This window comes from Mus caroli, unplaced genomic scaffold (genome assembly GCF_978045245.1).
Source record: "Mus caroli unplaced genomic scaffold, Mus_caroli_1 scaffold_13, whole genome shotgun sequence".
In the NCBI taxonomy this organism is placed as follows: domain Eukaryota; kingdom Metazoa; phylum Chordata; class Mammalia; order Rodentia; family Muridae; genus Mus; species Mus caroli.
The window spans coordinates 17,608,221-17,624,444 of NW_028227268.1; the positions used below are offsets into that span (position 1 = coordinate 17,608,221).

Sequence of the window (16,224 nt, forward strand, 5' to 3'; positions counted from 1 at the left end):
TAGCATTCAGAAAGCTACAGTGGCAGAGCCTGGGGGTGCTTTTGCACTTTCCAAACTGGCAATTTCTTTACAGAAAATGAGATTACTTCTAAATGTAATTACTCCTAAATCTGGTGTGCTGTGTGACTTGAACCTCAGGTCTGTGGTGGCAGCTGCTTACATTCTAGTTAGTCCTGGACAAACCCAAAAATCTAGGTGTGTGATTAGTACATACTTACTAATATCTATATAAATATAAGAATTGGAAATTGTCTGAGGTGAATTCTGATTAGCTTTTGTTCCATAAAATTTAGTGAACATCTCATAAGTAAAATTTACAATCCCGGTACTGCTCTTTTAAACGGAAGGTTATATTCCACATTTCTTTATACTGTCAGGAACTATCTGCAAAGTTAAGTCAGTGGTTAGGAGTTAGCAGAAATGTTAGCCTTTTTTGATGTTGTTGTTACTCTATCTATTTTTATGTCTCAGAGACAAGGCCTGGGTTTTATCCCAGACTTTATAAATCAGATGTAGTGCTACATGTACCTCTAATCCTAGCATGGGAGGTGAATGCAGGGAGGAGCATCAGCAGTGGAAAGATAACCTTGGCTACATAGTAAGTTCAAGTTCAGCTTGAGCTACATGAGATGCTGTCCCCAAAGAACTATTTATTATCAATATTTTTTAAAGTTAAATGCAGCAAGTTAACTTCCAGGCATGCTATGAGACATAGAACTAATACTGCATGCCCTTAATCCCAGCACTGGGGAGCGAGGCGGGTGGATCTCTGAGTTTAAGAGACCAGTGGTCTACATAGTGAGTTCCAGGACAGGCCACATAAGAAAACTCCATTTTGAAAAACCACAGAAAGAGAGGAGCTAGAGAAAGGACCGAAGGAGCTGAAGGAGCTTGCAGCGCCAGAGGAGGAACAATATGAACCAACCAATGCCCTCAGAGCTCCCAGGGACTAAACCACTAACCAGAGCACACATATGTAGCAGAGGATGGCTTTGTTGGACATCAATGGGAGCACTGAGAAGGCTCGATGCCCTAGTGTAGGGGAATGCTGGGACTGGGAAGCAAAAGTGAATGGGTTGCTAAGCAAGGGGGAGGGAGATAGGGGGTTTTCGGAGGAGAAACTAGGAGAGGGGATAACATTTGAAATGTAAATAAAGAAAATATCCAACAAAAAATAAATAAACATGGGCTTAATGCAGAAGAAATAAAGATTTGAAAAAAGTAAAAAAAAAAAAAAGAAAAGAAAAACCAGAGGGAGGGGCATGGGGAATGAACGTGAAATGCTTTTTTAAGATAACATTTGGAATTGTATGGTCTGGGGGGGGTCTCATCTCTGAATGTAATGGAATTCTCCTTATTTTTGTGAACCAAGAAGTTATACTTGTCCCTATACCTTATGTCTTTGTTCCATTTGTGCAGTGGGGACAGATGAATCCCAGGAGAGCAGCATGACAGATGCAGATGACACACAACTTCATGCGGCGGAAAGTGACGAATTTTAACTTGTGGAAGTCAGACTCTGACTGTGCTAGTGCTGACATGTCCCTGTCCCTCCATACACTGAGTCTCAACTCTTGAGCCGCCATTGCCGTCATTCGTCACCTAGACCATGAGTGTGCCACTTTCATTGGACCCTGACTGTACACAGAATGGAAGGCAGTGGGCTACTTAGCTGCTAACAAGACTGGCTCTTTTACCAGTATGAATGACAATTTGGGGGAGGGGTGAGGAACTTTTCTTTTTTCTTTAATCTCTTCAGTTGGAAATCTATCATGGAAGGAAGAGTAAAGTTTTATCTTGAAGGAACCGTTAGATATGGAAATGGTGATGAACCAGAATTTCTTGGTCATTTTTCCAAAATTGTTTTTTATTTGGTTCTATTCCTGATAAACAGAGTGACTGGCCTTCATTTCTAGGTCTTCGAGAATGGTGTTAGCAAGTGCCAGATGGAACAATAAAAGACATTGCCTATAACAGAGTAAAGTTCATTGCCAAGGAACATAGCTTACCTTAAGCTTGGAGTCTCTCCCATAAGCAAATGCAGTGGGCCTGTTCGGACTCATACGGAGGAGTCAAATATCCCTCCATACAGTGTACACTTATTCTTGGCAAGAATGCTTTAATGTCTAACCAAGAATTTTAATTTATTCATCTTGCTTCAAAGTGTTGATCATTGTTGTCTTGGTATTGCAAACTTTAAAATTGGTCTTGACAATACTGGCTTTACTCCTTGAGCTCTGGGATCACCTTCAACACTCAGAGATGGTAGCGTGGTTCCCTGATGAAAAGCCAACCAGGCCTTTAATAGCCACTGTGTTTACCAGAAGAGTCAGTGTGAGAACACTAAAGAGAAACCTTCAGATCATGCTAGAGAAGCCTTAATACAGCTGGAGCTGTCCCTAACCGTGCGTCTTCCTCTCTCGCAAGAGTGCGAGCACGCGTGGTGACCTCTGTTGAGTGCCGTTCCTTTCAGCTCTCTACTTTGTAATTGTCAGTAGTGTGAGTCACTGCAACTTGTCATGAGCGTAATTAATTGGGTTTAAAATACTGAACATTTTTAACCTAGAAGAAAGTTTCTTATGAAAGAGACAAATTCTCTCCTGAGTTCATCATAATACAGGTTTGTGTGTTTGGGGACTGGCCACAATTTTAAAGATCTAATTATGCGTATAAAAATGGGAATTATTGGAATTTCACAATAACAGATTTAAACAGTCTTAAATTGTGTATCTCCTTTATTGTAATGTATTGAAAATTTTAGAGAAACTTTAGTTAACATTTTATTAAGTGCCAATGTCAGAATATAACAGATTATAGTTTCTTATGAGTGACAGGCCTGCAGTTCTTATTTTGGAATGTTTGATGAAGGAAAACCTCTCCCACTGGTAACTTGTATATGTAAGTCAAGCTGTGAAAATAAGGTGGATTACAGACGATGTGGAGGAATGTTTTAGCCTGTAGACTCAGTCATTTTCTGTCAGAGACTTTACCTTCTCATCCAGATGTGAATTAGACACAGACCATCATAACGTCAAAGTGTTGGGTTAGGTATTAGGTGCCAGGGAAACATTTTAAGATAATTTACTGACTAAATCTATGTATGTGCCGTTTAAAAAAAATAATTTATGTGCAAAAGGAAAATTGGGAATAAATGACCATCATAAAAAATTCCCATAGGCTAGCACTTCAATTCTAACAGATATTCCATTTTATTATTCATTAGTTATGTAAAGTTTAATTTTCATTTCTTTTATTTTTTTAATTGGCAAATCGTAAGCCAGCTATATACATATATATATATATTACATTATCAGATCTAGAGTTTCATAGAAAGCTTTACCCTGAGTTCTGTTGCAGACCTAGAAAATGCTACGTTCAGAGCATAACTCACTGAAGTGTAATTATCTTTTTTTTTTTTTTTTTTTTAGTAGGAGTTTATGTCCTGTGCCAGAGGGACTTTCTGGTGCTGATTTTAAGACAAAGGATAGGGGATGGTTGTGGCAATGGCTGGCTGGAAGGCACTCAGACACTTGGCCTGCTTTCACAGTTTCCTCACACCTGCTTTTAACAGCATTTAGATGCGGAAGCCTTATTTCCACATAGTAACTGCTTCTTGGGTCTCTTTCTTTTTCTTTGTGTCTTTTCTTTGCTTTTTTTTTTTTTTTTCCACAGAATAGGGATCAGATAAACAAACACATTTTGGTAAGCAAGTTGTTTCAAATTTCAGACCTTGCTTTGAAGGAACTTAATACTAAGTACTTCATTGTCTTTGTCACACCTATACATAAGTACACGGATACAGATACACGCTCACACACAAGTGTATTAGAGCATTGGACTTTGTTTTTCTTAGTGGAAATGGTTATTATTACTGCACCAGGATGAATATGTTTTTCAGGAGAACAGATGGTACTCAAAATAAGGAAAGGTCTCTTAACTCTTTCTGTATTTCATTACTTAACAATTTTTTATTTTATCCAAGAACTGCAAGTAACATTTGAACCATGCTGCTGTTGTACCTTAATAACTCAGTGATCACCAGTGTTTAGTCCATTAAAAACACTCTTTTCGAAGAAAACAGTTTCAAAGTCTCTGATTAGCCAGAGTACAGTATGGGTCTTCACTGAGAAAAAACGATGGCCCATTTTCTTTGGGAAAATGCAAGTGTGGGTGTGCCATGTGTGTTCTATTTGCATTGAAACAATGTACTTTTGTGTCGTCTTTTTTGCTTTTCCTGACTTATTTCAGAAATTGTATAGTCTTTGGGGGGAAAGTCTTCTCTGTTAATATATTTACAGTTCATTAAAGGATATGGAAAAATCCAAATAAATTACTTTTGAAAGCAGTTTATAATCAAGGTGTTAAAGCTATGTAAAAGCTGTGTCATCTGCATTTTTATACTGAGTCACAGCAGCATAGTAATGACAGATCACATTTTATGTTCTACAAGAGCCTAGGACAATGTTTCTCTAATTTTTACTTACACTTTTTAATATATAATATATTAAAGTTCATACCCTTTTTAGTATTATTTGGAATTTCAAAATAAATATTATGACAAAAAAATCCAATGGTAATTTTTAGAATATATTATTTTGAAACTGCAGAACCTCTCTTATCACCAGCTGCAACTTCACAGGTCACCTAGTTAACAGCTCATTCTCTAATGATGTCATTTCCCAGGTTCCCTCGGGGGACACAGCCTTTGTGTTACAACTTAACATTTGAAGCTAGCCATGGTGGCTCAAAGGCAGCCTGGGATCTCAAACTTGGGGTGGGGGACAGGGGTGGATGCTGGGGAGATGGTTTGCTTGGTAAAGTTGGAGCTGAGCTTAGATCTACATTACCATGTAAAATGCTGGGCCGCAGGGTGGGAGGATCCTTGAAGCTACCTGGCTATCCTGAGTCTAGCTAACTCAGTGAGTTCCAGTTTCAGAGAGACTATCTCAAAAGAGGAGATACATTCTTAGGGTGACTTGTAGCCTCCACAATCATGCACACAGGTCCACATGTATGTACACACACCAAAAAGAGAGGGAGAAATGAGAAGAGAGAAAGGTGGCTATGGGTTGAAGATAAAGCTCAGGGGTAGAGTGGCTCAGTCTCAGTACTGCTGAAGATAAGTAAGGAGAGTGAGGCATTGGCCTGTATGCAAAGACCTGGTTGGGTCCCTCAGCAAACTGATCATGATGGCCCATGGCTAGAAGCTCAGCACTCAGGAGCTAGAGGCATGAAGGTCAAATTCAAGGTCACCTTAGTAAACAGTGAATATTTACCCAATAATTGTTAGTCCCCAGTAATCCCACAGATGCACCTCCATAGCTGAGCAGTCCAATAATCTACCTTTACTTTCTAAACTAATCTAGCTACCTCCCAGCCCTATCCCCTGACACATGCATATTAATACTGATCTGGCTCCTTGGGCTTCACGTGTGTTTCTATGATCTATCTCTCTCTGGACCCCTTGCTCATGGCAACAAATCCTCCATCTTTGCTATCTGAATCTCCTTCCCTTCCTCTGGCTGGTAGACATCCTGCCCTATTCTCCATTCTGCCCAGCCATTGGGTGATCAGCATTTATTGACAAAGCAAAAATAAAGGGTAAAAGTCAATTACACAGACTTAATAAGCATTACAGTGCGGTGTTGGATTGAGATTATGAGGGCAGAGAAATCAGTATTTGAATAACAAGGGTAAACTTTACATTCTGTAAAAAAAAATTCCTCTGATGGCGCACGCCTTTAATCCCAGCACTTGGGAGGCAGAGGCATTCGGATTTCTGAGTTCCAGGACAGCCAGGGCTACACAGAGAAACCCTGTCTCGAGAAACCGGGGGAAAAAAACAAAACCATTCCTACATCTGTCTGTAAATAGACATGAACATTAAGATCTGAAAAAAGCAGGGGCTGGAAAGATGGCTCAGCAGGTATGAGCACTGACTGCCCTTCCCAGAGGTCCTCAGTTCAAATCCCAGGAACCACATGGTGGCTCACAACCATCTGTGACAGCTACAGTGTAACTTACATATAACAAAATCTTTTTATAAAAAAAAGTAAAATGTACAAAATTAAGTTTTACAATAGTTTGCAGACCTTTTATTTATTTAGGTTGTCTTGGAGAAAGGGAAATGGAGGGATCTTTTAGGGTTTTGAGAAGAACAGCAACACAGAAAGCATGAACTGAGGGGATCCAAGGGCGTTGACTTCCCTGGAACATGTCACTTCCTGTCATCGAAGCATGGTGTGGGAAAGAACAGGATAAAAATACTGTCTCTTGTTCAAAAGAATTATTTTCTTGAAGACAGGTCTCACCATGTTGTCCCAATAGCCTAAAACTAATTTGTGCAGGGCATAGTAGTGAGCGCCTTTTAGCCCAGCACTCTGGAGACAGATAGGTAAGGTCTGTGAGTTCAAGGCCCAGAGTTTCATGGCATACGGGGCTACATAGACTCTCAAAAAAAAAAAAAAAAAAAAAAAGGTGTGTGTTTGCACGTGCACCTAGATGAATTTATGTGCCCTTAGAAGCCCGAGGGTATTGGGTACCCTAGGCCTCCAATTCCAGGCAGTTGTGAGCTGTCTGGTATGGGTTCTGGGAGCTGGGGTGCTGGGACTTGTGTCTCTGCCTCCTGCCTGCCTGTAGGAGTGCCGCAGTCACAGGTGCTTGCACAGCATCTGACCTTTAAGTGGATGCTGGGGATGGAAACTCAGGTCCTCATGCTTGCCCAGGAACCACTTTTCCCCCACTCAGCCGTGCTTTTCTGGTTGTCCTCATATACTGAGAATCAAATAGGCATTGTATATGTTAAACAAGTGCTCTACCATTGAGCTACATCTGGACCCATGCTTTTTGGTTTAGTTTTGTTTGGGGGCTGGTGATTTGAGTTTGGGGTTATTTTTGATTGGTTTTTTGGTTTGGTTTGGTTTTATTTGCTTGTTTGTTTCCCTGTTTGTTTTTAAGACAGGGTTCCTATTTTATAGCCCTGGCTGTTGTGTGTAGGCTAGGCTAGCCTTTAACTTGCAGAGACCTGCCTGCCTCTCCTTACTGAGTTGGAACTCTGTATTTTGAATTTCAGTTTGAGACCGACTTTCACTAAATTGTCGAGGCTGACCGTGGGCTTTTGTAGCCCATCGGCCTTGAACTTGTGATCCTCCGTCCTCAACCTCCCAAGTAGCTTAGATTACAGGACTGCATAACCCTGTGTTTTGTTTGGCTTGCTATTTTTGTTTTTGGTTTTTTCTGTTTGGGATTTTTTGAAATAGCATCTGCTGTGTAGTCCAGGCTGGCCTCAAACTTAATGTCTCTCCTACTTCAGCCTCCCAAATGCTGGAGCCGTACATTTTTTATTTATTTTGTGAGTGCACATGTACATGCCACAGCATGTGTGTGAAGGCCAGAGGACAGCTTCTTAAGAGTCGTCTCCTTGAATGTCCTGTGGATGGGATTCAGATCATCAGGCTTGGCAGCAAGTACCTTTTCTCTTAGTTGGGCCATCTCCATGGCCCTGGAACCCCATATTTCCTGAAGGCATAAGAGTGTAATAAGTCAGCTGGGCGTGGTGGCGCATGCCTTTGATCCCAGCACTTGGGAGGCAGAGGTAGGCAGATTTCTGAGTTTGAGGCCAGCCTGGTCTACAGAGTGAGTTCCAGGACAGCCAGGGCTACACAGAGAAACCCTGTCTCGAAAAACCAAAACAGAAAAAAAGAGTGTAATAAGTCTTACCCTTCACTAGCTGAGTGACCGAGAGCAGTTAACTTTAATGAATTATGAACTTTTTCTCATTGGTACAAAAGATAAAATCTGTCCTTAGCAACCTGTCAGAACTTTTCTGACAGTCCTACATGTTCATCTCAGTAGTGCTCGGTAAGACTATAGTGCACTGCAAACACCCTGGCCTTAGTCAAATGGAGATGATACGGAAAACTGATGAGACATTCCCCAAAACACTGTCCTGGATCTGGATTCAATCTGGAGCACTTGTCAACTGCTACCAATTTTACTATTGTTTACATATTTCCTATGGGTGTTGCCTTTCTTTCTTGTCTTTCTTTCTTCCTTCCTTCCTTTCTTTCTTTTTTAAAGATTCATTTATTTATTATATGTAAATACACAGTAGCTGTCTTCAGACACTCCAGAAGAGGGCATCAGATTTCGTTACAGATGGTTGTGAGCCACCATGTGGTTGCTGGGATTTGAACTCAGGACCTTTGGAAGAGCATTCGGCGCTCTTAACCACTGAGCCATCTCACCAGCCCTCCTATGGGTGTTTTCATCTGTGGTGAAGTTATCACACAAAGTTTTAACAGTTATTGTAAGAATTGTAAGTTTCGGTGTTTTTGCTGACTGAGGTTTGGTTTTTTAAGTTACTTTCAATTTTTTTTATTTAATTTTTTAAAATTAGGTATTTTCCTCAATTACATTTCCAATGCTATCCCAAAAGTCCCCCATACCCTACCCCCCACTCCCCTACCCACCCACTCCCACTTTTTGGCCCTGGCGTTCCCCTGTACTGGGGCATGTAAAGTTTGCAAGTTCAATGGGCCTCTCTTTCCAGTGATGGCCGACTAGAGTCAAGAGCTCCGGGGTACTGGTTAGTTCATAATGTTGATCCACCTATACGTTTTTGTTTTTTTTTTTTAATTTTTATGGTTTTCTGAGACAGGGTTTCTTTATGTAGCACTGGCTGTGCTGGATCTCATTCTGTAGCCCAGGCTGGCTTTGAACTCAGGGATCTCTCTGCCTCTGCCTCCCAAGTACTGAGATTAAAGGCATTCTCACCACACCCAGCATTTTTTATTATTTTATGTGTATGAGTGTTTTGCTTGCATGTATGTCTGTGCAACAGGCGCATGCTTGGTCCCCCTGGAGTTCAGAAAAAAGGGAATGAGGTCCCCTGGAGCTGGAATTGCAGATGGTTGTGAGCTGCCTTGGGAGTGCTAGGAACACAACGCTGGTTCTTCTCCCGAGCAGCCAGTGCTCCTAACCTCTGAGCTCTTTCCAGCCCCCGCTTGCTTTGGTTTTGGTTTTGTTTTGGGGGTGGGAGTTGTATTTTGCTTTTGCTGTTATTTTAAGACCAGGTCTAACGGAGGCTGGGCTGATTGAATTACTGTGGATGCCTCTGCTTTCCTCTCCAACTGGACTATCGTTGGCTACCCCCATGCCTGATATTTATAATGGCACTTTATGGAAATAGTTTTGTGACCCTTAATCTAGACCTTATAGCTGGATTTTCATAGCGTCTTAAAGACACTCCACCCAAAGAACAAATATAAAGTGCCAGGTGTTTTTCTGTATCTGGTCAGTTGAGACATCGCTGACACAGGAAACAACACTTGACAGTAGTTCTCGGTTTCCTTTTGTGTTTAATGTGCCTGTGTGTATATGCCGCGTGAGTGCGTGTTGGATCTCCTGGAGCTGGAATTCACGCAGTTGTGAGCCGCTTGACATGGATACTGGGGAGTGGACTCCGATCCTCTGCAAGAACAGAAAGAGCTCTTAACACAGAGCCCTCTCTCAAGAACCCCAATCCTAATTTTTCTTTCTACTAGATGCCCTGTGAAGCCACTAACATTACAGCATATTTCCTTTGCCAATGCCACTCCTGTTCATAACATTCAATCGTACTTTAACTGTCTGTCATAACCATTAGCCATATCCTTTCTCTTGGAAATTTTCGATAGTTTCCATCCTGACTCAGTTCTAAACTGCATCTGAATTAAGGAAAAATGGAAGCATGTTGAATGCCAGCATATACTCAGTAGGTAACAGGGCCTGCCATCAAGGCTGACAAAAGTCTGCAACTCTCTGACTGCCATGTGAAATGGCAACAATTTCTGGTTTCCTTGAGACTCAGTTGTGTCATGTGATGTTTTTCTCCTGTAGGCTTATAATTTCAAAACCTACTTTAATAAAGGTTCTTAAATGTGTCAACCTCCCTTATAGCCCACCAACCAAAAGTGAGGGAGAAAAATGGCTAATAGGACCTGTTTAGAAGGAGTTCCTTGGGGGTGATTCCAGTCTTCTCCACTCGAATCTTCAGCACTGGCTCGATCCAGAAGAAACCACAAGGCTCTGCCAATCTGCACAAGGCCACGGAAGCAGCAAGAACATCACCAGAATTTCTTTGGTATGCTTCTCTCTCCGAAGTCAATGATAAGTGAAGATCAGTGAAAAGGGCAAGGCGAATGATGCAACAGCATCACCTGTGAAGACCGGCAAGGCAAACCAATGCCAGGGTGAACATCGCCCACTGTCTTTGGGTTATACTTACACTCATTCCAAACATCACGTGTCAGCTCAAGCACCCACTCCAGAAAGAAAAACATCATGTGCCCTTTCACCAGACAGCTTCCAGAAAAACATCACATGACACAACCAAGTCTCCAATGAAATCAGAAATTCCCACTTCAGCAATGTGTGAGCCCATACACATATACACAGATACACAAGTAAATAATAACCTAATAAATGTAATTAAATTCTTAAATTTCTATTTTTTACGTGAGTGGTACTTTGCTTGCATGTGTGTATGGGCACCACGTGCATTCTTGATGCCCTTGTAAGTCAATAGAGGGCATCAAACCTGCATCTGGAGAACAGTTGTGGAATGCCATGTGGGTTCTGAGAATTAACCACTAAGCCATCTCTACAGCCAGTTATAGTCTTTGAAGGAAGGGAGGGAGGGGGAGAGGGAGGGAGGGAGGGAGAGAGGGAGGGAGGGAAGGAGGCCATCTCTACAGCCAATTATAATCTTTGAAAGAGGAAGGAAGGAAGGAAGGAAGGAAGGAAGGAAGGAAGGAAGGAAGGAAGGAAGGAAGGAAGGGAGGGAGGGAGGGAGGGAGGGAGGGAGGGAGGGAAGGGAGGGAGGGAGGGAGGGAGGGAGGGAGGGAGGGAGGGAGGGAGAAAAGAAGAAAAAATTTAAAAAGCATGTTAGGAGCCAGAAAGATAGCTCAATGGTAAAAACACCTGCTCCCAATACTGACAACCTGAGTTCAAGCCCCAGGACCTCATGGTGGAAGGAGAGAAATTTGTCTGGAATTTGTCCTCTGGTCTCCACATGTGTGTGCGCGTGCACACACACGCACACACACAATTTTTTGATTTTTGGAGACAGTTTTTCCATGTAGCTTTGCATGTCCTCGAACTCACAGAGATCTACCTACCTGCCTCTGCTGGGATTTAAGGTGAGCAAGTGCTACCACCACCCAGCTCACTATATTTTAAAAGATATATATTTTATAAAAGAAAGAAAAGTATGTTGAAACCAGGGGGTAGAGAATAATAGTAGCCTGGTTGTGAATCTCACACTCTACAATAAATCATAGACTAGAACCAAACAAAGCATTCACCTGCACTGAGAGAGGGGCTCAATGAGAGTAACGTGGGGGCAAAGTGACTGGAATAGAATGTACATGAAATTGTCAACGCATAATAAAGCCAGAATCAAATACAATGAACACTACACAGGGCTTATATGTTACAGTAGTCACCGAGACTTCAATCACCTGTCAGTAAAGACAATCCATTTCAGCAGGATAGTGATACCACCATAAGCCTGGGGGAGGGGACAAGAGTACAGTTGTTCCAGGGAACACAGTGGAATGGAGTAGAGAACTTGAACAAAGAACAGTGTCTCCAGGAAGAAAAAGTCGAAACCCCAAAGGCAAAAAGAAGAGCACAGACTGGCCAGCATTCTCCTTAAGCCTGGGATCCAGGAAAAGGACCAAGAAGGGTGTGGGACTGGAAGTAGTGTCCAGAGCAGAAGCAATCCCAAGAAGGGGAAAAGGCAGAAGACTCCAAGAGAAACAAGCAGGCATGTCACCTCCCACCTCACTCATAAAATCCCTAAATTAGGTAGGAGGGACTATGTATTATGATTCTCAAGAGCAGTAAAGCTTACAGAATATATATATATATATATATATATATATATATATATATATAATGAATATATAATGTGTATCATATATAATGCAATTTATAATACAGAGCCTACTTCAAGATTTCAATATACTACATTATGTAATATATATGAATTCATATACTACATTATATATGTATAATATGCATAAATATAGATAATCTAGTAGATTGGAATCCTGAAGAAGTCGGCTCTAAATGCCAGGGAAGGAATGTGCTTGCTAGTGAGTCCAAGCAGGCAAAGATCAAAAGCTTCCTTCTTTCATGTCTGTAGATTGGCTTCCAGCAGAAGATTAGAGGTAGGGTTTTCCAGCTCAAAAGTCTGGATTAAAGGTGTATTTTACCACCTTTAGATCCAGATTAAAGAGAGGATCCAAGAAGACACCATGGGAAGACACATCTGAAGTCCAAAGAGCCAGCTTAATAATAGTATATTATATCAAGATTTGAGCTCATAGCTTCTGCCTCAGTGCCATGCCTGCCTGCTGCCATGCGCCTCACCGTGATGCTCATGGACTCTGACCTCCTGGAAACGCAATATTTCCAGTAGGAAGACAAGACACTGACTTGTAACTATGAAGAAAAAAAAAAAAAAAAAAAGCACAGAAAGATGGTGGTGTCTCGTTGAAACCAAAGGTGAAATTTACCTAGGAAAATCCCAAGAGCATACCCTCTACTTCCAAAATCTAATGCTTGGTCGTAATGAAGTGGGAAGCAGACTCCATTTTTCCCATTAAAGTTGCCAAAATAATCCTCCTCGCTGGTGAAGGGAACGGCCACTGTGAGAAATCGTGACCCCCCAGAAGCTGGTGAGGACCACAGCAGTCTGGTGCTTGCCTGGGCGCAGGTTGCTGAAAGGGAATACGATGACCAGGAACTTTGCCAGCGTCAGGAATGTCAGCAGCAGCACCGAGACCTCCGTGGACAGGGAGGACAGGAAGCCCAACAGGCAGCAGCCCACAGCAGCACATACTTCCGTTACTGCCTCGGTACTTGATGTCAAAGATGCCCACGGAGAAGAGGTACACCCCCATCAGGCAGTCGGCACCTGCAGGAGCCAAGCAGCCCAAGACAGTTGCGCTCAACATCTCTCCTTTTATTTTCCTAGATCCTTCATCCTGTGTTAAATGAACCGATGTAACTACCGACTTGACTACTAACCAGTCAGTGGACCTGATTTGCTTTTGAGTTAAAAAGGCTGGGAAGGGGGTAACAATTTCTAAGGGGTAGTACTTAAATGAAAATATGTACTACTTGTATAGTTAACAAAATATTCTTGACTAACACAAATATCTGCCCATTTTTTTCTTTTTTTTTTTTTAAAAAGCCACACCTCTTTTTTTTTTTAAGATTTATTTATTTATTACATGTAAGTACACTGTAGCTGTCTTCACACACTCCAGAAGAGGGCGCCAGATCTCGTTACGGATGGTTGTGAGCCACCATGTGGTTGCTGGGATGAACTCTGGACCTTCGGAAGAGCAGTCGGGTGCTCTTACCCACTGAGCCATCTCACCAGCCCCCATTTTTTTCTTGACAGTGGCAGGAGTGGAGAATCTGAGTTTGTCTTAAGCATGTGGGCTTTTGTAATTTAAATTAATAATAAATAACATTTAGTTTACCAAAAAAAAAAAAAAAAAAAAAAAGGATCCAGATTAAAGGTCTGTGTTTGTAAATCAAAGGATTAGAACAGGATTAGAAGTAGACCTTCCTGGCTGGTGAGATGGCTCGTTGGTTAAGAGCACTGGCTGCTCTTCTAGAGGGCATGAGTTCAATTCCCAGCAACCGCATGGCTTAAAACCCCTCACAGGTACGCACCTCATTCCAAATAGCTGCTGGTTCCTTTGAACATAACTGTAGCCATTTTGTATTCAGTCTCCATTTTGCTCATAAAGTGGAATTAAGTTCAGATTCTCACACTCTATTTCCCAGAAGTAATTATCCATAGCTGACACTGAAAGATTTTCTTAAAAGGCCATAACGCTATGGTTGTATTACTTATGCTCTGTTTTCTCAACGCTGTTCCCCTCCCACCAGTCCACCCCCTCTTAACTCACAACCAATCAGCTTACAAGTCAGTTGATAACACTGCCTCCACCCTTGCCTTCTTGTGGACTTGCTTCTTCCTATAAAAAGCCTGCCCTATGAACAGCCTGGGACCATAATTAGGCTCAGGAGTCCATTTTTTGTGGTCTTGATTGATCAGTCTTAGGGTGAGCATTCAATAAACTATTCTTGCTTGGCAGAGATCAATGTTCATATGGTTTGAGTGGTGATTCCTGAACCCCAACGATGGCTGTCACAGGCAAGGCTGACAGATGGGGGACCATGAGTTGGCTCGGCCAGTAAAACCAGTTGCTGCTAGATATGATGACCTAAGCTCCATATGGTGGAAGGAGAGAACTGACTCCTAAAAGCTGTCCACACACACACCCAGATGTGGTACACATAAACTTTAAAATTGATTAGCTTAAGGGAGTTAAGTCAGCATTCTACCATTGAATAATTTGGAATAAAGAATTCGTATAGAACTACTGTAGCGAAGTCCTTGTGGTGGAACATTGCTAAGACGGATGCACGTGAGAGGCAGGAGAATCACGAATTCAAGCTCATCTTTACTGTCAGTTGACTTTGAGGCCAACAGAGGCTGTACAAGACCCTGTCTCAGGGGAAAAAGGAAAAGAAAAAAAGAAACCTGACTGGGGGAATGGCTCAGTAAGTCCGTGCCCTGCAAGCACGAGGATAGACCTGGGCTTGATTCCCAGAGCCTGTATTTTAAAAAGCCAGAACCAGATGTGGTAGCTAACATCTTTAATTTCCGCAGATCTCCATGAGTTTGAGACCAGCCTGGCCTACATTAGAAAGACCTTGTCTCTCAACAAACTAAGCCAGGCATGGGGTGCATATTAATCCCACCACTCTGTGTGTGTGTGTGTGTGTGTGTGTGTGTGTGCGCGCGCGCGCGCGTGTGCGTATGTATGTGTGTGTGTGTGTGCATGTGTGTGTCCGTGTGTGTGTGCGTGTGTGTGTATGTGCATGCGTGTAACCTAGCCTGCTAGATAAGCATCAGGCCAGAGAGAAATCCTGCATCAAAATGAAACAAAACAAACCCCGGCTGGAGAGGTGGCTCAGCAGTTAAGAGCACTGGCTGCTCTACTCAGTGCCAAATGGCAGCTTGCAACTGTCCTAGGGGACCCAGTGTCCTCTTCTGTCACTGGGCACTGCATGCACTGCATGCATGTGATATGCAGACATGCATGCAAGATGCAGGACCACCATACATACATACATACATATAAAAACAAAGGTTAAAAAACAAGGTAGATGGTGGCGCACGCCTTTAATCCCAGCACTCGGGAGGCAGAGGCAGGCGGATTTCTGAGTTCGAGGCCAGCCTGGTCTACAAAGTGAGCTCCAGGACAGCCAGAGCTATAAAGAGAAACCCTGTCTCGAAAAACCAAAAAAAAAAAAAAAAAAAAAAAAAAAAAAAAAAAAAAAAAACAAGGTAGAGGCTGGGCGTGGTGGCGCACGCCTTTAATCCCAGCATTTGGGAGGCAGAGGCAGGTGGATTTATGAGTTCGAGGCCAGCCTGGTCTACAGAGTGAGTTCCAGGACAGCCAAGGCTACACAGAGAAACCCTGTCTCGAAAAAAACCAAAAAAAAAAAAAACAAAAAACAAAAAACAAAAAACAAAAAAACCCAACAAGGTAGGTAGCACCTAAGGAAGGGAAGGATATCCAAGGTTATCTGGCTTCCACACACAGGCACAACCTCATACACACAGGTACAAACACACACACACACACACACACGTAACCTCATACACACACAGGTGCAACCTCATACACACAGGTACAAACACACACACACACAAGTGCAACCTCATACACATACAAATACAACCTTATAGGTACAACCTCATACACACATAGGCACAAACTAATATACAAATAGGTACAACCTTACAAACAGGTACAACCTCATACTCACAGACACAACCTCAGATACAAAGATACAACATCACACACACAGGTGCAACCTTATACACATGCATGAGCATACACACAACAAAACCTACTGTAGAAAGTAAAAACTGAATTAAAGGGAACCTCACAAAAATAAGGAAATATCCTTTTAAATGGTGATAAAGCTTTTTTAAATTTGTAAAAACATAAATGGTGATAAAGCCTTTTAAATCCCTTAAATTTGTAAAAACAAAACAAAAAATGCATGAGCAAATGTGTACAATAATATTGAAACATTTTTTTAAGTTCCCAAAATTTTTGGGTTTATTATGAATCATTTCTC

General features: G+C 42.0%; 1 protein-coding gene across 4 annotated transcripts in view; it reads left to right on the plus strand.

Moving 5' to 3' along the window:
- Nucleotides 1–4,345, plus strand: part of Cdc27 (cell division cycle 27) — a 48,118-nt gene extending 43,773 nt beyond the window's left edge. For all 4 annotated transcript variants that reach the window (XM_021176126.3, XM_021176127.2, XM_021176128.2 and 1 more), the window contains exon 19: nt 1,420–4,345. In XM_021176126.3, the coding sequence (XP_021031785.1) occupies nt 1,420–1,502 (83 nt within the window). In that variant the 3' untranslated portion in view covers nt 1,503–4,345. The remainder of the gene's footprint in view (nt 1–1,419) is intronic.
- The last annotated feature ends 11,879 nt before the right edge of the window (nt 4,346–16,224 follow it).